This window comes from Alosa alosa, chromosome 1, assembly GCF_017589495.1.
Source record: "Alosa alosa isolate M-15738 ecotype Scorff River chromosome 1, AALO_Geno_1.1, whole genome shotgun sequence".
In the NCBI taxonomy this organism is placed as follows: Eukaryota; Metazoa; Chordata; class Actinopteri; order Clupeiformes; family Clupeidae; genus Alosa; species Alosa alosa.
Genome location: NC_063189.1, coordinates 25,605,278 through 25,632,777, shown reverse-complemented (window position 1 = coordinate 25,632,777; position 27,500 = coordinate 25,605,278). Strand labels below are relative to the sequence as shown.

Sequence of the window (27,500 nt, the reverse complement as noted above, 5' to 3'; positions counted from 1 at the left end):
TCTGATAGCTATGATATCCCTGATAGTTCTTGCTTTAGGACAGTGACCAGTATTCCAGTATTCAAAGGTTTCCATTTAGATGAAAGAAGAGGAAGAAGGATGTCTCTGATCATATCAAAATACCATAACATTACTCTGCTAACAAAGTGCAACAAATAACATTATTCTCAACATAAGGTTAAGGACAAAGTATTAGGTTAGCATTAGGTTATGGTATGTATCAGAGTGAATAATATGTTATACAAGTGATGTTATGTTTGTAATATATACCTCACTACAGAGTTGGGGTTGCCTGAAAATACAGTACATGAACGGTAGTCAGCATATGAAATTTCTTTGTAAAAAGTGTGAATAAGACAAAGACTAAGTGTGTGTGTGTGTGTGTGTGTGTGTGTGCATGTATTCCATTGTGAGAGATTAATGGTGCATAGAACATTCTACAATGATGTAAGACAGAGCATGTACATCTACGATGAAAGAGAGAGCAATAGAGAGAGAGGGAGGGAGGAGAGAGAGAGCAAGAGCGCAGTAGAGCAGTCATTTTTTCATAATGTCAGACGGACCTGATAGAATTGCTGAGTGTCGCCGATAGACTGCCTAATTTTCCCCCTGCCGTTCGTCCTAATTGCTCTGCTGCCCCTGCATTCCTAATACAGTAGACTTTAGGGATTTACCATTTCCAAACTGATAATGTGATAGACCGAAGCCTTTCACTCAATTACCTGATTAATTAACATCACACATAAAACAGTCTCATGGCCGTGCAGCGCAGTGTGAATATAAAGAATGGTAATGCTCGGGGGACTGGCAGCCACTGGTGCAGACACAGCCTGTCAGTAGTCAGCAGTGTGCTGGTGTGCCTGCAGGCTGTGCTAGGCTGAGTTTAACACGGGGGGGCGTTTTTAAAAAGTCTCACCCAGAGGGATTGCTTGAAGCAAAGTGCAGTGTGTGTGTGTGTGTGTGTGTGTGTGTGTGTGTGTGTGTGTGTGTGTGAGAGAGACAGCCAGATTGTGACAGAGAGTAAAGCAGACAAGTAAGCAGATACTGTAAAAGAGATTGAGAGAGAGAGAAAGACAGAGAGAACATGTATGTGGACACATGTGTTTGTATCGATTAACAGTGGTGATAATGATTTAAAACCATGTTGTCTCTCTTTCAGGAGAAAGTACAAGAAGACCTCACAGAGGTAAGCCTGAGTGTGGCTCTGACAGACGGCAAGGACCTCCCTCACCCCTCCCGCCCACTGCTCCTCCATAGGACATCACTGTGGCTGTCAAACTCCACTTGGAGATGATGGATGGAGGAAATAAAGACACACACACTCCACGTGCTCCTCTGATATATAAGGCACAGTGGAGGCTCTGGAGGCGTGGGGCTTCCTGTTTTGGTGCCTGTTGTTGTCTGAATTGGGTGATTACGGGAAGCAGGTTGTATGGGGACCACAGGGAGCTAAATGAGGAAGACTGGAGACGAGAGAGCAGGGAGATACACTATAGATAGATACATGTAGATGCATATACATACATACTGTACATACATACATAGATACAGAGATACACACACACACACACATATATACATACATATGTAGATACTAGAGATTATAATTTAGAGAGGAGAAATGATTGCCTATGAGCAGTAAAAGCTGAGGGTGATAGAAATGCTCTACGGTGAGTACGGTGATCAGAGAGGCTGAGATGATAAGATGTGGTATTGGAGGCTGGTATGTGCCTAACGTGTCTGTGGATGTGGTGTTAGAGGCTGGTATGTGCCTAACGTGTCTGTAGATGTGGTGTTAGAGGCTGGTATGTGCCTAACGTGTCTGTAGATGTGGTGTTAGAGGCTGGTATGTGCCTAATGTGTCTGTAGATGTGGTGTTAGAGGTGGGTATGTGCCTAAAGTGTCTGTAGATGTGGTATTGGAGGCTGGTATGTGCCTAATGTGTCTGTAGATGTGGTGTTAGAGGCTGGTATGTGCCTAACGTGTCTGTAGATGTGGTGTTGGAGGCTGGTATGTGCCTAACGTGTCTGTAGATGTGGTGTTAGAGGCTGGTATGTGCCTAACGTGTCTGTAGATGTGGTATTGGAGGCTGGTATGTGCCTAACGAGTCTGTAGATGTGGTGTTAGAGGTGGGTATGTGCCTAACGTGTCTGTAGATGTGGTATTGGAGGCTGGTATGTGCCTAATTTGTCTGTAGATGTGGTGTTCGAGGCTGGTATGTGCCTAACGTGTCTGTAGATGTGGTGTTAGAGGCTGGTATGTGCCTAACATGTCTGTAGATGTGGTGTTAGAGGCGGGTATGTGCCCAGCATGTCTGGCAAAGGGGGGCATGGTCTCCAGTGGCACAGGGCTCTGATTGGCAGCTGAATGCCAGCCTGTGTAATTACATCCAGATTAATTGCCTGAAAAGAATTCTAGGACTGTATCATTACACCAGTGTAAAGACCCCCCCACACACACACACACACACACACACACACACACACACCAGTGTAAAGGTCCACACACACACACACACACACACACACACACACACACACACACACACACACACACACATCCTCCCATCCCCCATCTCCACAAGCATGCATACCATACACACACATTCAAACACACAGGCACATACATGCATATGCATAGCGCAAACATACATGTATGCTAAAATATACTGATTTGAAAATTCCACATGTGCAGAGAGAGAGAGAGGGACAGAGAGAGAGAGAGAGAGACCGTGTGTGTGTGTGTGTGTGTGTGTGTGTGTGCATGGGTTTATTTTTTGAAGGACCCCCCCCCCCCTCCCACGGGTTCTGAGTAGCGAGACACCTGCGAGTCTTTAGCTCTGTGCTGCATTAGAGGCTTCTCCAGATCACATTGTTCAGGCCTAATGAACATAATGAATGTCAGAGTCATTAGAGGGAGACATAGAGGAGAGGAGCTGGTAAACAGCATGATTGTGTGTGTCTGTGTGTGTTTGTGAGTGCATGTGCTTGTTTTTCCTATGCTTGTGTATACATGTACGTGTGTGTGTGTGTGTGTGTGTGTGTGTGTGTGTATGTGTCTATATGTGTCTCGTGTCTGTGTTTGTGTTCAGCCACAGAATCAGTACAACAGAGGAGACAGGTTAGTGAAAGCATCGTGTCACTCAGGCTACACTGAGCGTCTGTGAGTAAATCATCCCTCGGCAATCACTGACCAATAAAATGACAGACGTTTGGCATTTAGGAGCAATCAGATGGGACACACTTTGTTAAAGCACTAAGCTCTCAGGTCGCACAGAGAGACCCCTGAAAACAAGCCATCCTCTGGGCCTCTGTCTGTAGTGAGCCACTAATAATTATTGCGGGCTTAATTCAAGAGGACAGCCCTCTCTGACGTGAAGTGATGAAGCCTGAACTAGGTTCAGGTCGTTTAGGTTAAACTGAAGGGCTCAGTGATGTGGAAGTTTAGGATCTTTGTTTGTAAAGACCCCCCCCACACACACACACACACGCACACACGCAAAAGTCACAAACATACGCAAGCAGGCATCTCTCTCCCTCTCTTCCTCACACACAACTACTAACACTCTGACTCCCCTGCAGTCTTTTTCACTTAAACACACACCTGGACTCTATCTGAACTCCAGAAGCAATGAATGTTATACTTCACATCAAAACGAAAGTGCTTCTTTGCAAAAAGAAGAATCGGGTTGCTGCCACTGTAATTTGATTAATCATAATTCAAGTGTTGGAGAATCTGGCAGCAGTTCAAGAATATCCCACAGTAATGGACTGAAAGCCTTAGTTCAATTTGTTCACTGGTCATTGAGTCTTACACACACTATGATGGATCCCAAAGCACTGATGTATTACTCCACATCCTGTGGTATTAACAGACAAGAGTATATGTAGGAAAGGGTTAGTCCAGGTGGAGGCTATTAGATGGCTACATAGTAGATGTATGATTGGCCAAAAGGGAATATCTTTTCACCTAATCTCCTGCATGTCATGATGTGTAGGCACATTCCGTTTGGGTATGCAAGTAGGGGTGGTTAGAATACTCAAGAGGTAAGCTACACCAGGGCTAGCGCAAAGATCATTATAACTGCTGTACTAAGCCTTACATGTTTCCCATAAGGGAAACCAGTCCAGAGTCAGATATAGCCGTGTAAACAAAAAGATATATACGTGTGTAATACAAGTAGTCTCAATCGCTGGTTCTAGTAATGTAGCTTGAGTTATTGAAAGCCACATAAATACAGACCAAATTTGGTGGAGTCTTCTAGTCTACACTTATGCATCTGCTGTGTGTCAGACTCACAAGGGCCCAGGGTCTGCCAAGCGTCACCGCTTTCAAAATGCTGCCCACACAGCAGTCATATATCCTGATGAAAGGGTGTTTAATCTGTATCAAATGTCTAGATGTATATTTTATTGTTTTTTTAATTTGCACTATACAGTATATTTGGTGGTTATAGCTTTGAGCATTTGTAAGACTTGATATTTATTGGGCATGTAGAATATATTTTGCTTCTTGAGTCACTGCTGCACAACAGGAGAAAGTTTGATCAGACTGTCAGACTGATGGCCAGAATCAGATTATGGAATTGATTAATAATGTCTAACAATGAACAGCAGGCTACAAGGATTGATCAAGTTGTTGTAGCCAACAACTAAAGCTGCCAGGCAGCTACAGTGCTACACTCTGGGGGCATGAGCCCTTATGTACCCCCAGAGTGTAGCACTACAGCTGTTGGTTGCAGGAACTCGTGCTAGGCAGAACCGATTGTTTTTGTTTGTTTTCGTACTCAGTACTCAGAAACGGAGATCTATGTGAAAATCGCCAGAATTCTCTTCTCAGAATTTGAGCTGCTTGCTTGCTCAAGCTAGTTGGCTTGATTAGTGTTCCCTTTTTTCTGAAATGTGAAATCAATCCATACAAATTAGGTTAGGATTGAACAAAGAGGTTTTACTGGACTGTGGCTGTGCACCACTGAGATAGATCATGTTCTCACTGTGATCCTTTGCTCTTATTTGTGGCTAGGGAATTGAAAACTCTTGCCCCAACTCGTCCATTTTCATTCCCTGCTATCTTTCCCTGCTAGTCTCTATCTCTCTTTTTTTCTCTCTCTTTCTCCTTTTCCTTTCACTGCTTCGCTTAAGGTAATGAAACAAGGAGGTGCACACAAGGCTTGTGTGGAAAAATATGTATTTTAGCCGAAAAGTTACAAAAGAAGTCAGAGGCTAAAACTGGAGCAACAGACGTTTCGGACCAAGTCCATTTTCAATGTCTCCAGTAGGAAGCGTGTGGCAGTTTTTCCGGTGTTGTATAGGGTGACGTGTCAGTTCAGGAGCTCCCCCGTTCACCATAAGGTGGAACACCATTAAGAGGACCTGGGTAGTTCCCATTACCTAATAATAAATAAATAAATAGATACACTTCTAGAGATCACAATGTGCAGATATACATATGAGAAATAACATGAAAATTATTATAAAGCATTTGAATGATTATACATTAATCATTCCTACTGGAGACATTGAAAATGGACTAGGTCCGAAACATCTGTTGCTCCAGTTTTAGGCTACATTTATACATGGCCGGCTATTTTCATAAACGGACATTTCACCCTCTCCGTTTTCAAAAATAACATCATGCACACCTGTCAGTTTTCAGAGAAGTTTCCCCGTGTATATATGCCGTCAAGAGCATGCCAAACCTGTCGGTGGCAGTGTAAGGAGAAGCTCAATCCCACGGAGCCAATCAGAGAATCAAATTAGCAACAACAGAAACAAATCACTTCCTATTTCTCTTTTGAATGATATTTGCCAATGCAAACAGGCCTAAAGCGTTTGCACAAAAATGTGTACCACCTTAATAGCATCCATAATCAGTAGCCAAACAAACTAAACATAGGGCACTCACATGACGTTAAGCATTTTCTGGCGCGTAATGTGACGTTTGAGAACCTAAAACCCCGTTTCTCCCAGTTGACACGACAACACATAACCGGCGTTATCATAAATCTCCACTTTGGCCGGAGTTTTTAGAAATAATCGTTTTCTGTGATAAAAACGGGGTTTTCGTGTAAATAAGAGGCCAAACCGCAGGGAAATATCTGCGTCTTCCCTTTGTGTAAACGGGGCCTTAGCCTCTGACTTCTTTTGTAACTTTTCGGCTACAATACATATTTTTCCACACAAGCCTTGTGTGCGCCTCCTTGTTTCATTACCTTAAGTGATCACTACTTTTTGGGAGCGGACGCACCAAGCAATACACGGGTCAAAAGTGTTGGCGCAGACGCCGACCTTGCTGGTTTTTTATTTCACTGCTTCCCCATTCTTCATCTTCTGCACCTGATAATTAGACGCATAATTACCCGGCTGAAATGAACCCCAGAACCATGGGTAATTACATTCCTCTCCACACCACTTTTCCCTTCCCCCCCCCTCCCCAACCTCCCCCTGTGACAGAATGGAGTCAGGTGCTCCTGTCCTCCCGGAAGCCCACTCGCAACCTGCTCACCAATTTAGCCTGTTTCTGTGCGCTTTAGCGTTTTGTCTGTGCAGGTGTACAAACACTCCCCTCTCTTGACACACACACACACACACACACTCACACAGACACACACACACACAGACTAGTCACACACCATTTGCCCGGTTATGCACAATTACCCTGATAGGACAGGCATGTATAGAGACATTACTGACAGAGGGTTTACACCCATTGTGAATGGTGTGGCATCTCTTCTTATCTTTTCCCTAGGTTCATGCTTCCATCCAAGATGCTGTACAGTAAGTGATGGTAGCATCTCTTATCTCCCTCTTGCCTATGGAAGGCCTAATGTATGAAACACTACATCATTAAAGCAGTAATGGACATCAGTGTGCATATAACTCTCTCCCCTGCATTAGTTCTACACTTGATCCTTGAGTGGGAAGTGCAAGTTCTTGTTTTTTTTTTTTTCTTCTTGTTGTATTTGAGGAAGTACAGGAGATTTATTGGGAAAGTGATGTCTTACGCTGGGCAAACACTGTGAATTTACTTGTCAGTCACACTTACACCGCACATTTCAGACCAATTGCTGTGCTTACACTGTACGTTCCACTGCTCACAATGCAAGATAGCCAACAAAAATGTCCGACATGGCAGAAATCCATGTCTTCTAATCGGGCGTTGTGAGCCTGCTCAAACTACACGATGAGTCAGACAGGAATTCGGCCTGATTCAGAGGTTTGGATTTGACTGCTTTGGGGCCAAATCATACCAGAATTACACAGTGGCTGCAAAGCATTACAGTTGCATTGCCTGACTTCTACTGCTGAGGCATAGTCTGGTGAGCTGAGAGTAAGAACCCTCAGTATGGATAACTAATCTCATGTCACCATGGCAATAGTCCATCTACATTTGCACTGTCATTGGGGGACTGAGCCCCTTAAAGAGTTTAATGTTTCTGCTGTTTCATCCAAAGGAGGTTGGATGGCGTGGAGAAGATCTATTCATCTGGATTAAGTGCAGGCTTTATTGCTGTGATCTCTGATGTGAACTTGCAGTCTTGATGATGATGAAAGCACATATCTCACACAGCCATCTACTTTGAAAAGCCCCATGCTCACCAAAATCATCATCTGTGTTCAATTACAATCATTCACATGATCAGTCCTAATGATCCTCTCATCGCCGACGCTCTGGTACAGTAGAGCACTTGTTTGACACTCAGAGACATTTTAATCACGTCTCTTAGCACGTACCAATGTGCACATCTCCATAGCTCTGGTGATGCACTGGGCACGTATTTCTCTCAGAGGTAATGGTGCAGGGCAGCGGGGTGTTTCATGTCCCTCATTTCCACTCGGTCGCCGCAGCGTTTGCTGGCGTGGCAAATCCATCCTGGCACGGTCGAGATGCTCGAGTGAGCAGAGCGGAGCAAGAATGAGAGGGAGATGAGGCGATTGGAGGCATCGGGCTTTAGTGTGAGCAGGTCAGTTGCTGCGGGGGTCTGTCGGGGCCTTTGGACCTTTCAGACGCTCAACAGTGGAGAGCAGGACGCGGCCCCTTCGGGCCTTCTGATTGGACACAGTAATGTGTGAATGTGCTGCCAGGCAAAACCTCTAATATGCTTGTCGTATTTTTTAATCCCGTTTTTTGAGGGTGTGCAAATATGTGACACATTTCCTGGAATTACAAAGAGAAACTGATATTAGTCAGTGCTCCAGTGTTGAGCTATCAGAGGATGGAAGGGACACTCATTTCCATTTCTCTCAGTAGTGTGTTTATATCGAGACTTTCTTCCGTAAAAATAATGAGATTGCATGTCATTGGTAAGAGAATACATTATTGATTATTTAGTAACACATACATGGTCCTCTGCCAGCACCTCAGTCTTGCATATCTTTCTACTTTATTTCTGAATGTAAAATGTGCACAAAATGTACTACTGAAGTCCCAGGCTGCGTCAGTCTCTCGCTGTGGCCTCTCCATGTGAGTCTGTCTTGTTTGGTGCTATAGTGGCTCCTCCCAATAATAAATCAAGTGCTGGTGTTTATTCTTAAGGCCGCGCCACATGCACGCCTCCCCTCAGATGAAAGGCCCCCGAGGCTGCAAAGGGCCGACAACATGAATTGTTTATATCCAAGTGTGCCTGTGGCGTCAATCTCTCAGGAGGGGCAGGCAGTGGCTGCAGACTGCGTATCTGCTCAGTGAGCGACTTTTGAAGCACCACCCTTTTTTCAGGTCTCCCCCAATGGGAGCTAAGACTGGGATGGTTTGGGGCCTGATGCGGCCCAGATGTGGCCTGAATCTGGCAGATCAGACTCCCATTAGGCTCCAGTCACCAGTTAGTTGTCATTTGGTCAACCTTGTAACCTGGTTAACTGATAACCTTGGCAGTTTGTACCAAGGATAACGTTTCCACGACATTATGCCATGGTCACTTGTAAATGTTGGCATTTGGTGCCGTGAGTAACATTGCCGCAATGTCCTGACTTGATTGACTGGTAATGTTACCAGTTGGTACCCTGAATAACGTTACCACAATGTTGTGCTATGGTTACCTGCAAAAGTTGTCATTTGGTATGTGAGTAATGTTGCCACAACATCCTGACCTGATCGACTGATAACATTGTCAGTTGGTACCGTGGATAACATTACCACAACGTCATGCTATGATCACTTGCAAAAGTTGTCATTTAATACTATGAGTAACATTGCCATTACGTCATAACATGGAGATATGCAATTACTTTTTTTACAATACCTTTGTTTTACAATACATAGAGATCATAGTTTGCCAGCTAGATGCTAACATTAGCTAACCTTATGGTGAATGTATTCATTATCCAGGCTAACGTTAACGTTATAGAATGGCTGTCAAAGTTTTGTCCATTATATAAGTTGAAAATAGGTTAATCATAATATTATCTGGTTATACCGATATCTAGATAACCAAGGTAATGTCTGATAACATTAACATAGCTCTGATGTTTCTTATGTGTTACGTTGGATAGCATGTGTAAGTTATTGTAATGAAATAGTTTTTATTGTTTTTAGATTAGATTAGATTCGCTATTGTCATTGTGCAGAGTACAAGTACAATGACAACGAAATGCAGTTTATAACCAGAAGTGCAGAAAAGTGCAATGTGATACACAGTATAGACAGGTGGTGCAGTATAAACAGTATAAGACATATAATGCAGTGTAGGGTATACAGTTAAGAAAGTGGTATGGTTTACAGTAATATAAATTAAATATAAATATAAATATGTGTAATGTATTAGCAGTAGCCTTATCAGAGTAGAATAGATATGGATATGCAGTAAGAACAGTGTATGAACAACATGTACAGATATGTGCAGTGTAGTAGCAGTAACATTAGAAGAGTAGTAAAAATAATATAAATATATATGCAGTATGTTAGGAGTAATAATAAATAATAAATATGGATATTCAGTATAAATTGTATAGACAGATGTGTACAGTATGTACAGATATGTGCAGTATAGTAACAGTAACATTATAGGGGTAGTAAAACATCAGTGTGTTTTAGTGTGTTACCTTAATGCAAACTTAATTTTTTACATGATATCAAATGTATAGGATAACATACTGTATGGCGACATTGAAGATTCTGTCAACCTGCAATTTAAAAATAAATTGTGAAGTTAATGTGTCCACTTCAGAGAAGCAGTTGGCTAGTAACATTACTTCACGTTAGCACTCAGCTAGGGAGTAGTCTATGATTTAGTCACCTAACAAATAGCAAAGAGATGTGCTGTCAGATGTAATACTAGTCAGTTAGTGTTGAGTGTGAGATTTTATCCAAGGCTATAGACTGTCAAAGAGTTAAGTTGTCTGGATATTATAGCCAAGAAGGTTGTGATCTCTGTTAGAATTGTATGGGCTGATATTCAGGCAGTTCTCTTCCTCTGCTTCCTAATGATGCATTTATTTTTGGTAAGGCTGACATGGTAATTTATTTCCCATTTAAAAAAATGGATTAACACCATGCAGCTCCATTAACATAAGGGGATATAAAATGCATGTCTTTACATTTTAAGCAGGAAAAAGCATGAAACACCAGAGTGGTTTTTTCGCTGCGACATCAGAATGAGTCACTTGTTGGAGACGAGTTTGCCACTGTCTGCCTCCCTGCCTCTGTTTACCACTGGGTTTAATTTGCACAGTGTTTCACTCTGTTTGGTGTGAAGGAGGAGGATAGACAGATGAGAAAAGAAAAAAGAAACACTGTTCTAGGATTGTGCTTCCATCAAAGGCTGTGGCTCCCTCTGAACAGCTCAACATGAACATTAGAAAGATCATCCACTGGAAAGACTGATGCCTGAACAAACTGTAGCAGCTGCTTACTACAGAGAGAGAGAGAGAGAGAGAGAGAGAGAGAGAGAGAGAGAGAGAGAGAGAGAGAGAGAGAGAGAGGGAGGATGTTTTAAACATTCTTTTTGTCAGCTGCTGTTTCTTTGTTGAACATTTGGTAATGAAATGAAGCCATTCCAGTGGTAATCTGGTTCTTTTTGTTTAAAATTGTATTGGTATGTGTTCTATTTGGTTAACTGTGTTATGTGTTTTATGGATGTCATTAGTGGAGGCAAATGAATGATTATGATTTGGGTATTGTATGAGACATCAGACTGAATATAGACTCAGTTGGGTTCAATTTTGAAAAATATTGTAGTTTTAGCTACACCAACCTCTTCTTGCCTGTCTGAAATGATTCCTCAGTTTTGGTGATCTGGTTACGATCATGTTTTCATTGTGTCATGTTCAGAGATGACCATGAGCATCCACTCTTTATCTGTAGTTGACGCAGATATACTGTAAATCTATATGCACTTTGCATTAGGGGTGGGTATCACAGAGTAACTTGCAGAGTAATAGCCTACTGTCCTGGGCCAGAATAACGATAATATCAACATACAGCAATTCTCTGATACTAAATACTTTCATCATCTGTGTAACTTAAAGCAACACTAAAGCATGCACGCTATTTGTTTATCCAGCACCGGCTTTGCAAATAACAATGTCCAAAGACACTAGAGTATGTTGCATGATTTCATGAAAGTATGATGTATTGCGACATCAGAAGCAAGTCAAATTTGTAGTTTCTTATATCTCATTCCATCAAACTACAAATCCGCTTCCAGATCTGGCAAACTTACATATAGACAGGTCATCTGCTGGAAACATTAGGCATAGTTTTTGGTCAAAGTTTTCTCCATGGATTCCTGGTCAGAACCCCTTGGAACAGATTCAAATTTGGGGCATGTTGAATTTTGTCCAAAAATCCAATATGGCTGCCGTATTCCAAAATGGCACATTTTTACACACTTTTTCCTATGCTATGGGGGAATTTCCAGTAAAAACAGTGTCATTTTAGCAAAAAACTGTCCTTTTCTATCAAATATATAAGTATTTTTCTAACAATTTTAAATAAAAATAAAATAAAAATCAGAATTTTGTCAGATATTTGTCAAATATCAGAAATAATCAAATTTCCTTCAAACATAAGCCTCTTACGGGTTAAATACAGTTCAAACAAATTGGATACCTTAACTTAAACAGATTACAACACATGGCATTTAGACATTTTCCCAAAAACTCAATATAAAAATTCAATAATATCCCCAAAATGGTGAATTTTTGGGTCTACACTTTTGGCTAAGCTAGAGGTTTTTTTTTATTAAAAACATTTTGAGAAATGTTAATTGATATAAGAAACAATATAGTTCCATAAAGGTGATGGAATTACAAAAAATACTATTTTATCACTCGGCTAGATATATTGTTACTATTACTATATTAATGATAGTAATTAGAGCTGCTGAGAGAACATGACATAAATCCAGAGATGGAAATGGTCTTAGTAACTACCAGTCTTTGCTATCATCTTTTTCATTCACTGTTAGACTTGCAAAAAAGACATTCTATCAGAGCAAGATTGAGAGCGCAACTGACAGTAGAAAACTTTTTCAACTTTCAAGTCTTTTCTCAATCCTCCACCACTGCCATACTTCACTGTCAGCAGATGACTTTCCACGTATTTTTGCCCATCCCTGCCTGTTCCCAGCATTAGCACAACACTTTGCGATGATTAGCTTGCAGTATTTTTAAAATACAAAAATACACACCAATAAAGTATTTTGATACAAAATACAGAGCCATTTCCTTCAACCTAATAAAATACAAATGACTAAATACTATTTTGCATTTGAAACACATATTACATGTTTCAGAAATACTACCCATCCCTGGGAACAGGCAGATTACATCTTTATAGTTGGCCATACAGTATAATGACATACTTAGGTTAATACTGTATTTCACCAGTTAGGGCACAAAAATGGCCAGTAGCTGCACTGTGTAGCCCATCTTGACATGTCTTTAAGTTTTGGGTTACAATATACAGGTAGTGGGCTCTCTGTAGATTTTAATGAGTAGGCCTAAGCCTAAAGTTACAGCATTTCTATCACAATTGACCAGACTTTGACCTTTTGTCTTCTTTTAACAAAATTCTGGCTATGATTGTTCCTTGTATTGCATCATGAGCCATCACTGCACCTATTGCATTCTATTGCAATCACTGTACCTATCACTGCACCTATTGCATTCTACTGTTGTTAGCCTTAAGCCTAGCTCATTATGTTGTACCACATCACCCTCCATTAGAAGTGCAATGAGCTGCATTGAGCATAATAAACTGCATTTAGAATTCCAAATCCATATTTCCAGATATTTTTGGTAAAAGTAACTAAAAAAAAGTAATACAATAGTAGTGTAATGCCTTACAATTCAGAGACAGTAATATTATAATGTAATGAATTACTTTGAAATGACAGTAATAAGTAATACATAATATATTACGATTTTGAAGTAACTTGCCCAACACTGATTAAACCACATGTCACTGCTTGACTAAAGGAAAAATATAGGCTACTGAACATGCATGGAGATCGTCATAGTTGACAGAAATTACGATACTGATTATATAATAACCTATAGGTCCAAATCTAAGTGTTGCTACAGCATGATACTGTGTGTTTGTTATTTATGGGGGGGGAATCAGGGGATTTTGGTATCGGTGGGCTTTGTGTGTGTGTGTGTGTGTGGGGGTCCAGTAGTGGGCCGGTCCAGGAGAAAATTGCCAGGGCCAAATTTTGTTCCCAGTCCGACCCTGAGTCCATCTGATCAATAAGTATGTGCCTGGACTCAATTCTATACACTATATTCTATAAAACAGTTAAAAAAGTTAAATAAAACACTCAAATTGTTATACAAAATATCAAAATTTGTTTTGTGTGTTCAGATGCCCTGTGTTAACAAAACCAAGAAGCCTCATGGTAGTGAGAATAAGTTAACAATATTTTTTAGAGAGAAGAATTGTCAATCGGTCATATTTGACTGCAAGCACAACAGGATAAGTGTTCAGTTTGATGAGCCCATTAGGAAAGCTTTGCCTGTGAATTGTTGGACTCTTTCTCTCCTCTTGAAGAGGTTTCTCTACTGCTTCAGCAAAGTCATCCAACAACATGCCCTTTGGATCCTGTCCCATCTATTCTTCTGCAGTCTGTCACACCTGCTGTTCTGCCAGCAGTCATGCATGTGTTTAATACTACTACACTCAGTTCTGGAATAGTTCCTTCTTCTTTTAAACAGGCAAGGGTTATGTCTTTGCTAAAAAAAAGTACACTTCATACAATTGATGAAGACCTACAGACCTGTCTCCCTTCTTCCTTTCTTGTTGGCTTTGGAGAAAGTGTTCTTCAAGCAAGTCTATGACTTCCTGTATCAGAACAAACTGCTAGACCATATATGCAGTCTGGTTTCAAGAGTGGTCATTCTACTGAAATTGCTCTGTCTGAGACTGAAGCATTGAGAGTAGCTAATGTAACCTATTTACCTAACCTATGTTCAGCCCTGCACATGCCCGGACTCAAACCCGTAAACAGCAGCACCTCAAATCAGGAGTCTGCTCAGTCATAATTCTACTAGACTTACCTGCAGCCTTTGATACTGTAAACCATGACATTCTCCTTTCTACACTGTCTGAACAGGGAATTTCTGGGAAAGATCTTGGTTTGAATCCTACCTTAAAAGGCGTTCTTTCAGTGTGTCTTGTATCAAAGTATCATGACCTCACCACAGGTGTGCCATAAGGATCAGTATTAGGGCACTATTTACACCACTTCCTTGCGTGAGACCATTTACTCCAATGGATTTGACTCACTGCTATGCGGACGGCTTTACCCATCTTTACCACCTGAGGACTGTTTCCCATCAGATTTCTGCATGCCTGATATTTCATTCTGGATCACAGACCGACATCTTCAACTTCATCTCTCAAAAACTGAGCTTTTGGTGTTTCCAGCTAAAACAGCTATTCCCCAACAGATTAACATCCAGCTTGACTCCTCTTCACTGACCCCAACTAGATTGGCACGTAACTTTGGCGTCATAATTGATGACCGACTTAATTTCTTTGAGCATGTAGCCTGAATTGCAAAATCGTGTTGGCTTGTCCTTTACAACATTAGGAAGATCAGACCTTATCTGATACAAGATTCCACACAACCATGGAAGGCCATGGCTATATCCAAACTGGACTATTGTATTTCACTGTTAGCTGGCCTGCCTGATTGTGTAGTAAGATCGTTGCAAATGATTCAGAATGCTGCAGCACGCCGGGTCTTCAATCAGCCAAAGAGTAACTCCTCTCCTACTCTACCTTGACTAATAATCTAATAATAGACCTTGGCCTATAGGACACTTACTGGATCTGCTTACGGCTATCTCAATTCTATGATCCAGCTGTACATCCCCAACCACTCACTGGGGTCATCTGATGAGCATCTGTTGTGTGGACCAGCCATAAACGCTAGATCAAATTCAAGACTCTTTTCCTCAGTGGTAACTCGTTGGTGGAATGAGTAGCCCAGTGCTCTCCTTCTTGTGATAGTTTAGGCCTAAAATCCCACATTTTGGGGATATTATTGATTTTTGGGGGCTTTTTTATGCCTTTAATGCAACAGGATGGAGAGTGACAGGAAGTGAGTGGGAGAGAGAGTTGGGGTGGGATCCGGAAAGGACCAGCGGGGAATCGAATCACTGCCGGTCATCGGATGCAGGTGCCCCAGCCAGTTAGTTTAGGCCCAAAAACGGCTGGGGCCATATTATTGAATTTATATTGAGTTTTTGGGAAAATGTCTAAATGCCATATGTTTTAATCTGTTTAAGTTAAGGTACCCAATTTCAGTGGCGGACCGTGCGTTCAGTGGTTAGGCCTTCAGTGATGAAAACTATGTTTTGACAAAAAAATAATAATAGGGGGGCGTTCCGGGGGGGATACCCCCTGAAGATTTTTTTTGCATTTTAGCGTTAAAATGTGCAATTTCCCAGCATTTCACGGTGGGGGTTTTCTCTTTCTCACGCATCTGTGTAGCACTCTAGAATCTTCGTTAGACAAACAAGTAATGTTCCGAGCTGAATTCCGCATTGCTTAGATCTTTATTAGGCGAATAGCACCCGGCCATCATCCTGCAAAGTGAATAGGCTGCTAGGCTAGGCTACTTATTTATCACCCATATTCATTACAATCTGCTGCCTGCTACTGTCCGGTGAAGACGTGCAATTTAGTCCATGTCATATTGAAAGTGAACACCAAGTGCGCTCAAGTATGGGTTTGTGCAGACTATTTTGAAATATTTAGGCTATCGGTTGCTTAACTTATGTTCATGACTTGCACACACATAGGCTATGGCACTGCCACAGGTTTACAATGATGTGTTCATTTAATAGTTTAATCTGACATCAGCAACTTGCTTCAGACTGTTTGTAGGGCTCTCCTATTTAGCTGTAGTTTTAACGTTAACGTTACAGTGCAACTGTTTTAGGTTGTGTTGCTGCTCTGATTACTCAAAAGCTAATGTGGAACTACAATAGGCTATCCTACAGTGTTTGCCAAACGTATTTATGAGAAAGTGTCTCAACAGAAAATGCTAAGAAAATTTCTCAGCACACCATGATATTAAAAATAAAAGTCAGAAAATGTATTGCCCTATGCTGCTACTACTTACCTATTTCATAATGTCTGATGGCCTCCGCATTGATTTCACCAATAATGTCCACAAAACACAGATATATAAATAGTCAGACTAATTAGCAGGGCAGGAAACCAAGGCAAATGACAATTTTCACATAAATACCGATCCAGACAGCTTCACCAAAGCCACATCAACTCACACACAACTTCAAGCTAGCATACAATCTAGTAGTAACCAAGCACTGCGGTTTGCAAGCAGCACAAAAACACTTTTTATATAGAAATGGGCCAGATTACAAGCATGTATTACAAGTCTATGTTATCAAATAAACATGAAAAAAACTTACCAATTCCTGCATAGGCTACTGACCGGCGCTACGTGCAGAGCTTAGCTGACATTATGTGCATCTTGCTAACATGTAGTCCAGTTGACACTGTAACTTTACATGATATAATTTTGCTTAATGAAGGCTTATCAATATATATATTTTTAAACAAAAACGGTCAATATACTGTCCATAGCTATAACCAAAGCCATGTCAGTGTGACATGTACTTTTCCAGTGAATGTCAGTCTGACTGACAGAAGTCAAATAGATAGCGTCAAAATTCGTGATGAACGGTTCCGGGTATTCTTTTCGAACATTGCAGGCCCAACTGCAGTCAGACCTGCCTTCCTCGCCATAATAGGTTGATTTGATTGGCTGGCCTGATGCGGGCCTTAACAAGGGAAGACATGCGATTGGATAAAAATGTATCGCACGCCCTCACTATTTGTTCACACAATCTGTCAATCAAATATAGCGGACAGCGGTAGGATATGTTTAGCCTAGTCAAGAACGATCGGGGAGGGAAGGAATAATAAATGGTAAAGTAAAATGTTATTAAAAGACACTAATTTTTTTCATTCGTTTGAAAAAGTTGGCCTTAAAGGTAAATTGTCCGCCACTGCCCAATTTATTTGAACTGTATTTAACCTGTAAGAGGTTTATTTGACAAAATCTGATGATATGATATCTGACAAAATTATAATTTTTTAATGATTTAAAATTGTTAGAAAAAATACTAAGCACAGTTTTTTTGCTAAAATGACACTGTTTTTACGAGAATTGTCCCCATAGCATAGCAAAAAGTGTGTAAAAATGTGCCATTTTGGAATACGGCGGCCATATTGGATTTTTGGACAAAATTCAACATGCCCCAAGTTTTAATCTGTTCCAATAGGGGTTCTGACCAGGAATCCATGGAGAAAACTTTGACCAAAAACTAGGCCTAATGTTTCCAGCAGATGACCTGTCTAATAGTGCAGTTATAGCCGATAGAGGGCGGCGAAGCAAATGCAGAAGTGCCGTTTACCCTGTTATGAGTTGATGAACCACTGAAACAATTTTGAAAACATTATTTTAAGGTGCAAAACACTCTTTGGTGTTGCTTTAAGAAGAAAAAATACCGCTAAGCAGGAAAAATACCATTTAAAGGTACTCTAAGCGATGTTACACGGTTTCTAAGCTAAAACATTTTTTGTCATACTGCAAGCATCACCTCACCATCTGCTAGCTGCCTGTGCCCTGAATACACTGTAATTCAAAGGCTCCAAAAACGGCAACAAAAACAGCTTGGTCCAACTTTAAACCATAAAAACATAACAAATTGTTCCACCCAATCACTGAGGAAATACGTGTTTAGGAGAGTTTCAATTGCACAGGAGGGAGGGGGAGGGAGTAGCGAGCTAGCTCTCTGTTTTGTTTGAACGTCAACAGAAGTGACGTTACCCAACATCGCTTAGAGCACCTTTAAAAGCCAAAACTTATCTGTGAGTATTTGCACTGTGCACCATTTTCTCCCTGTCAGTTTCTTCTGCAAGATATGCTGCACCATGAGAAGTCATGAAGTGGTGACTAGTACATCAGATTGGTTTGGCCAAACTGGCTATCTATTAAGAGCTCCTCCATGTTTTGGTTAAAAAAGATCAGTATTTGGTACTAATGTATCCATGCTGTATCACAAGCATATTTCAATATGATACATATCGATATTCATTTTTTTCCTTTTCCTTTTCCTTTACACGTACTGTATAGCAGCAGGAGTGGACATCATGACCCCTCCTGTTGTGGCTAGGTATGACTTTTTATTAGAAGCAAGCTTGGGGCAAGACCTCTGCTTCCTAACCCCCATCATAGGCAGGCCAGACATGATTATTAATGCGGACACATGCATCACGTGTAACCAGGGGCAGCATCAGCTGGGGCATCATGGAGTGAGTCAGATGAAGTCTATTACCACCCATCCCCTCCAGTCAGGGCTGTAGAGCCATAACCCAGAAGGACACTCAATCCAACAGCCTGCTACTTAGCACAAACTCAATAGACCCAGGGCCATATGGGCCACGCATTATTCATTCCAGATGTGTCGGCAACTTCATCAGGATTAATTGGGCTGGTAACAAGAATACTAATCAGCAGCCCAGTGCAAGGCTGATCAACATGACAAATAATTGACTGATGAACATGGCAAATGGTTGACTGATCAACATGGTTAACGATAGATAGATAGATTGATAGATAGATACATACATACATACATACATACATACATACATACATGCATACTGTTGTTTAACATACAGCATACACTCTTGCCAGTTTTGTGGAGGACGGTAGTGCAACATTGAATTCCTGAAGTACCATAGACATCCTTGGGAGGGTAGACATATCATTGTAGAGAAACCCCTCTTCTCACGGCAGTAGTAGCTGATACTGGCTATCCAGCACTGGGCCCTCGGAACCTGGACCAGATCAGGGCTAGATGCTATAGTGTGAATTAGGGCTAGGTCTACTCTCTCTATCTCTCTATCTCCATGTCTCTCTGTGTATGTCGCTCTGCACCCCCCCCCCCATTCTCTCTGTCTATCTCTTTTGCATTCTCTCTCAGCTTATTACTTGTGTATGCCTTGTGTATGTCTCTCTTTCTCCCTGTCTTCTCAACTGCCCATTCTCTTGTGGACAGCATACCTCTCTTCCATCATTTGCCTCCTCTGCCTCACACTCATTCTCTTTCAAGCTCATTTGCTGTGCCATTGCATAAGCGATAGGACAGTCTGTAGCTGTCACACTAAAACAAAACAGATTGTTTACTCTTTTGTTTACCCCTCATCTATTGTTTACTCCATCTCCAGATGACAGTGAGTGGCATAGGGTGCCTACCGGTATATAGCTGGCTGTACTTAGGTGTTAGAAATATCACTGCAGAAATGTAAAGAGGTGGGACAAGACATGTCACTTTAAAAACATAAGGAAAATACTTTTGAACAGTGGGCATTGGGTTATTCTCATTTATTCTATTTATTGGAAATATTTGGTTTTAAACAAACCGTAAAACACAGCACAGCAGATCAAGTAAGAGCTCAACTAAAAAAACTTCACACCAATAAGGCAGCGGGGCCTGACACCCTAGTGAGCTTAATGACTACAGACCTGTCGCTCTAACATCACATGTGATGAAGACAATGGAGCGACTGGTCTTAGGTATGCTCAGACCCCAGGTACGCCATGCACTAGAGCCGTTACAGTTTGCATACCAGGAGAAAGTGGGCGTGGACGATGCCATCACTTATCTTCTACACAGGACACATTCTCACCTAGACAAGGGGAAAAGTGCTGTGAGAATCATGTTCTTTGATTTCTCAAGTGCTTTTAACACCATCGAACCCCTCAGACTGGGAGACAAGCTCTTGCAGATGGGTGTGGATCCTCACCTGGTAACCTGGATTACAGATTACCTGACCGGGCGACCACAGTTCGTCAGACTGAAGAACTGTCTCTCTGACACTGTGATCAGCAGCACCGGAGCGCCACAGGGAACTGTGCTCTCTCCAGTCCTGTTCACCCTGTACACATCTGACTTCTGCTACAATACCGAGTCATGCCACATGCAGAAGTTTTTTGACGATACTGCAATTGTGGGGTGTATCAGGAATGGGCAGGAGGAGGAGTACAGGAGCCTGGTGGAGGACTTTGTGCAATGGTGCAAACTCAATCATCTTCAACTCAACACTTCAAAGACCAAGGAGATGGTGGTGGATTTCCGCAGGTCTAAGCCCACTCTGCTACCAGTCTCCATTGATGGGGTCAATGTGAGGTGGTAAGCACCTACAAGTATCTGGGTCTCCACCTGGACAATAAACTGGACTGGTCAGCCAACACTGACGCACTCTACAAGAAAGGGCAGAGCAGGCTGTACTTCCTGAGGAGGCTGTGGTCCTTCAATGTGTGCAGCAAGCTCCTCAGGATGTTCTACCAGTCTGTTGTTGCCAGCGTCCTCTTCTATGCAGTGGTATGCTGGGGAGGAAGCATAAATAAGAAGGATGCGGGGCGACTTGACAGGCTGGTAAGGAAAGCTGGCTCTGTAGTGGTAGCTGAACTGGAGTGCATCACTTGAATATCTGACAAAAACACCCTGAACAAACTGATCAACATCTTGGACAATGAGTGTCATCCACTCCACAGCACTATTGTAAAGCAGAAGAGCCTGATCAGCTGGAGACTTCGCTCACTGCCTTGCACAACAGACAGACTGAGGAAGTAATTTGTCCCCAGGGCCATTGAACTGTTCAATGCTTCACTTAAGGGAAGAGGAGAGATAGACTTCTCCGCACTGTCTGCCTCTTCACCCCCTCCATGTTTGGATACTGTCTGTCCACTAGCCACTTTTTACCACTGTCTTTCTGCCTCACTGTTTGCGTGCTATATTAGCACATATGCATAACCCCTCCCCCCATGCCACAGCCGAACTGTGGCCACACTTATACCTTTTCTTAATATAGTTATATATATAGATATATAGATATATATATTGACTTTATTCTTGCACTGTTACACTGTTGGACTTACTTATTTGCACCATCACCATGACACTCACTCACACAGAGCACCTTACCTTACCTTACTATGCACAGAGAATCACAGGCTCAGTCCCTGCCTCAGTCATTGCAAGCGCCTCTTGATTGATTAATCACCACTATGTGGATACTGTTTTTAGAGTTGATTTAGATTAAGTGTTATTTAATATAATTTGTATTTTAATATATTCTTTATCTTCTACTGTCCTTATTGCTTAGTTGTGTTTTTATATTAAATACTTTTAATTACTTTTTTCTGCTGTTAGTGAATATGTGTGTGATGTCTGTATGCTACTGAGACCCTGAATTTCCCCTAGGGATCAATAAAGTATCTATCTATCTATCTATCTATCTATCTATCTATCTATCTATCTATCTATCTAAAACCATGGCTTCCCAGACTGAGACTGACATTGAGAATGGTAAAGAAACCTCACACCCAGACATCAAACCACTTGACATTGAAGCTCAGTTACTTTCACAGACTCCAAATGTGTCATGTGTCACCTTCCACTTCTTGTACCACTCTCTGTCATCATGTGCACATACACTATGTGTGTGTGTGTGTGTGTGTACTGTATGTGAGAGAGTGTTTGAGCTCAGATGACAAATATGACCCCTAGTCTCCATTAACCCATTCCCTCACAAGTCCTTCCACCTCCTCTTCCAGCTGAGGAGCGCTGATGTGACAGACACTCGTCCACAGTGGCGTTAACCACGCAGCCTTCGGTCTGATCTCTCCAGTCAGGCCCGCAGATGGGCCTGTGTCTGTAGGCGTGTGGTTCTGTCATGGTGCTGTCATGATAAGTTCCTTACAGTCACTCTGGGTCTTTGTTTTCTGAAGGGACTGATCTCCACAAATGCATTTTCTACTCTACAACTCCTTGGCTTTGTCTAGTACTCTTGTGGTTCAATGTAGTAGCTTCAGTTTATGAAGTATCTCAAAGTTGTCAACAAAGTTTCATATGACAGATTATTAATTGTTACTGGGAGACTAATTTGACGAAATGGAAGTTAACATGGACATTAATGAAGGATTCCTGGAGCACAGCTAGAGCTATTCTGACTGGCAATCTCCCATGACTTAAGAACTGTCCTAGATAGCTTCTAATTATTACCTCTGATTTGAGCTGTAGAGGGGAAAATCCCAGAGGTGTGTTCAAATTAGCAAACAAAGGCAAACATTATTGTATATTTTTAACAAACATGGATGCTAGACTAAAGGTTACATTTTGAATGTAACAATTAGGGATACATTTTAAATTGAACAATTGGCAATGTTTACACACACAACAAATCATCAAAAATCAAGTTAATACACTCAAAAATATTTTATGGAAATGCCTTGAAATGCTACATGTTCTACATTACATCTCTGATGTAATGCCATTTGTCCAAATGAGATAGCTGTGACATATAGCCCAGTGCAGTACATATACTTGTGAAATCTTACTGTGGGGAATTTCAAACTGGCTTGAGTGCAATTCAAAGATTCAAAAGTATTGTTTGTTAAGTCATGTGAGTTGTGTGTGCGTATTGCTTCTGTGCACATGTGTTTGTTAGAGTATGTGTGTGTGTGTTTGTGTGTGTAATTGTGATTGTATTGCACAGTGCAGTTATCTGGAGGCAGTGCTTGTAGCTGGAGAGATGGTTAGTGGTGGCGGCAGCCTACAGAGCCCCTGGGGCAAGGAGATCACTTCATAGACCTCACGCTGGTGATCTGTTTAAACCAATTAAAAATGTGCTGTCCCACAGCTGTTTGTGCAAAAAGAGGTCACCGCCGATGTGCGTGTATGTGTGTGTGTGTGTGTATTCATTTGTTGTCTGTTCATGTGTGTGTGGGTGTCTGCATGCATCATGACCTTAAATGATTTTCATCTTAGGGAGTGGCGCGTCCTGTTGATTTGCTGACCTTTGGAGAAATTGGATTGGATTTTTATTAGATTGTTAAAAAAGTCACCCTGAGTGTGCCTGTATCGGACTGACCTTTAAAGCAAACACACTCAAAGTGAGAAGAATGAGACATACACAGTGACATAAGACCCCTGCTCTATACACTCACATACAGTAAAGAAAGCTCAGAAGTAGTACTTCTTCAGAAGAAACTGAAACTGAGCAAACATTGTGGAAAGGTCTGAAAGACCTAAATTGAAATATCAATGAAGTCTGACAGATAATAACGTCAAGCTAGCCGGTTGATGTAGCCACCCGTACACATACTTCTTAAAACAATTTAATGGACAATAATGTTATCATATCAACAAAAAGAAGCATATGGAAGGCCTATACTTCAGTAGTGAGAAGTATATAAAATATGTAGAAGTCCTATAATCCTATAAGCATACCGTATGTATCAAAAAGTCCTATGTATCTAGTCCTATGTATCAAAAAGCTTCTAGAAGGTTCATGACTGTGACAGAACACCACTGAGTGAGTGAGCGCCTGTGATTCTCTCCCCATGGCCATCTGGAGCTCCGTCCCCCATCATCATCATCTCCACTCTGCCCAAAGCAGAGATCTCCCCATCCCACGGCTCTGCCAGAGAGCATAACGTAATCCCACAGATTACATAATTTCCCACCCAGTCTGCCTGCACTGAGCCTGGGATTATTCCACTCTGAACTGGCACACACCCGTGTGACAAACAAGGAGTGGATTGCTTGTGTGTGAGAGGATTTCTGACGGGAGCTGACTTGGCGCATCTCTGGCACAGATTTGGACCGCAGCCTGGGAGAGAACAGTGTAGAGGGTCCGACTTTGTGAATTCACTGGTCCCCAGTGGAATCCACTGGCCGGATGTGCGCTATGGAAGCTCCAGTTTTGGTGAGAATTCCATCATGCTGAGACCAGAGAATAGGCAGAGCCCACTAGGATATCCCTGTCGTTCTGCACTATTTAGGGATTACACAGAAAACAATCAGGCCCTTGGGGCGGAGAGGGGACCCACACAGAGTTAATACACGGCAAGCCAGCTGCTAAGACCAGCAATACAGTATGGGAGCTTGCAGCGCCAGACGGCCTTGATGCAGGTCATGGTTAGCAATCCGCCAGGCAGGCCAGCGGTGTGGGAGCCAGAGGACTGAGAGGGCACGCCTCAGAGAGCCCGGAGCATTTACACTGCCCAGTGGAGGACAGCAGACAGATGAAACTGTCAGTCTCCCTGCTAGTGACACAGCATGCTAAACTTCATACCTCACAGGGGGGAACAGATGCTTGTGCGGTAGGTCAGGAGACCCGCTCATGTGGGATAAGCTGCAGTTTACGAAAATGGTTTCAAACTGAGGACTCAACAAAAAAGGAGAAATATAGCACAGGAGAAATATATACTTGAAGCAATGACTATATGCCAAGGTAGCGTGTTTGAGAGCACATTTAATTTCAGTTGGCAACTATACTGTTGAGAATAGCTTTCCTGTGAAAGAAGCCATAATGTAATGAGTTGATGAGAATTGTTTGTTGTTTGGGGAAAACAGATAGATGTTCATTTGGAGGGTAAGATAAAGAAAAGGAAAATCAAAAGATGGCATGACCTCTTTCATCCTGATAACATTCACATTCACTTATGGTTTGTGACACGCTGTGTTGCCATTGGACATGCACAGCCTCACTAACACATTTAGCTGCTTTCACCCAGGGAGGACAGGCATTTAGGGCATCATGGCTGCTGTTCAACCACCCTCATGTCCTCTGCCATGTTCTTACATTAGTTCTTTCTCATGCCACTCTTAATTGGTTTTCTGTCTGAGAACTTCTTTCCTACTCCACCTCTCACCCCTACAACTCCCACTTTTCTCTTTGCAGTAATTACAGTGCATGCAAATGCACTGTATTGTTATTCCTTAGGCTTCTTCTGACTTATTTTTATTCTCTATTATTATTATTCTTCCAGGCCCTAATTTGACTCGAACCGCTTATCGTAGAACTTTCGTTCTATGACTTTTCATATTTCTACGACTTTTACTTTTTGAGATATTAAATAAAAACTAAACTTAAAATTCCTATAGACTTAACATTGGCTTTATGACATCATAATAGGCTATTAAGGAATTAGAATGCAATCAACTGCACCTGTGTTCTCTCACTGACTGCCTGCAGCAACTTCAATGGAACCTCTTCTCCATGTCCCTCTCCATTCAACTGAATAGCTCACTTCTCATCCCAACTTTCTTTCACTTCTTTTTCTTCACTTTCCCTCATTTTCTCCACAGTCCAGTCTGTAATTTCGATCTCTTTGTATGTCTGGAACATGTGAAGAAATTGACAATAAAGCTGACTTTGACTTTGACTTTTGACTTTGACTTTTCTCTATCCCTCTCTCTATTTCTCCAAATTTGAATAACTTTTAACTATTTTTACTTTTTTTTACTATTTATACTATTTTAGCATAGCAACCACTATAATTACCCTAGCAACAGCCTAGCAACCACCTTAAGTACCCTAGCAACAACCTAGCAACCACCTTAAGTATCCTAGCAACAACCTAGCAACCACTTTTTATAGTGTAGTAACCACTATAATTACCCTAGCAACAACCTAGCAACCACCTTAAGTACCCTAGCAACAACCTAGCAACCACCTAGCAACCACTTTTATAGCATAGCAACCACTATAATTACCCTAGCAACAACTTAGCAACCACTTTTATAGCATAGCAACCACTATAATTACCCTAGCAACCAACCTAGCAACAACTTTGCATGCACTGTATTTCCTTCAGGAAATGCTTTTCTAGTTGTAATCAAGAATCATGCTGGAGAGAGATGGGCTTAGGATAAAGGGGTAGCAGGACTAATTAAAAAGTTCAACATTCGGGGCGTGTCATTGTTTTTTCTTTTGTTTGTTTTTTTTTTTTTGTTCCTGTTTGTTTGCTTTCTGAGCTTATAGGTAAACTCTCTTTTTCTCTCTTAAACTATTTCTATCTGTTTCACTATTGAGGTTGAAGATTGGTCCCTGTCAGTTGCCCCATGTGACATAACGGATGTTGGTCTCGTTTTTAGCCCGGGCCCTACGCCAAATCATTATTATCACACAGGAGAGAGTGGGAAGTGTGTCTGGCCTCTGTTAGAGAGGTGAGGGTGGTGGTGTGTGTGTGTGTGTGTGTGTGTGTGTGTGTGTAATGGGGCAACTGGACACAGTCCAGTCAGTAATAGGCTCTGATGGACAGAGGTAGGACATTCAGTGCTTGTAGCCAGAAGAGGAGAGGAACATACACACACACACACACACACACACACACACACACACAAACACACACTCACAATGTTTGTGCCCTTTCCATCCCTCTCCTCATTTTGTGCTGGCCTTTGTCTCTTGCCAGGCAGCTCTCAGGGATTGTCTGGGGAGGAGGGTGAAGTGCTCGCCATGTTTCCTTTTACAAAAAAAAAATAGACTGGAGAGATTAGAGAAATCTTGGTTAGTCCATAGGAAATAGTTTAGTGTACACACACACACACACACACACACACACACAGAATACACAAAAACACACATGCACACACGACTGCACGCGTACACACACAAATTACCACTCAGTATGCTGCATGGTGCATGCTCACATCAGTAGGCTGCAGTTAGAATTCAAAATAACATTTCTTCATACTTCAACTTCCTCACCACTGGTGGGAAAGAGTGATGGTAATGAGAATAGGAGGAAGGGAAGGAAAGAAAGAAAGACAAAGAAAAGGGAGCATATATGAGAGTTGAATGCTGTGGGCAATTGAAGTGATGGCTGAGGTCATTAATCACAGGAGAGGCCATTCTATTTACCCAGGGGCCTGACGGATCATGCCACCGCCTCTCAGAGAGCATACATTTCTCTCTCTCTGCCTCTCTCTCTCTTTCTTTCCCTCTCTCTTTCTATCTATCTATCTGTCTGTCCGTCTTTCACATTTTGATCAGAAGGATGATTTTCATGATAGTAGTAAAACAGCCTGAAAGTGTTACTTGTCAACATAACACTCTACACCATGCTTCTTTGAATGTGTTTCCAAACAAAAATACAAACATGACATGCATACTACATTTACTTTTGTAACTTTGAATATAGAATAAATGTTTTTCATTTTGGAAAC

General features: G+C 41.7%; 1 protein-coding gene across 3 annotated transcripts in view; it reads left to right on the top strand.

Annotated features, from left to right (window-relative positions):
• The window catches only part of pde1cb (phosphodiesterase 1C, calmodulin-dependent b), a 94,984-nt gene that overhangs the window by 35,125 nt on the left and 32,359 nt on the right, over nt 1-27,500 (top strand). The window contains exon 2 of one of the 3 annotated variants that reach the window (XM_048244178.1): nt 1,163-1,186. The exons of 1 other annotated variant lie outside the window; for it this stretch is intronic. In XM_048244178.1, the coding sequence (XP_048100135.1) occupies nt 1,163-1,186 (24 nt within the window). Of the gene's footprint in view, nt 1-1,159; nt 1,187-27,500 lie in introns of all 3 variants that reach the window. One more of the 3 variants, XM_048244169.1, reaches the window with a different exon arrangement.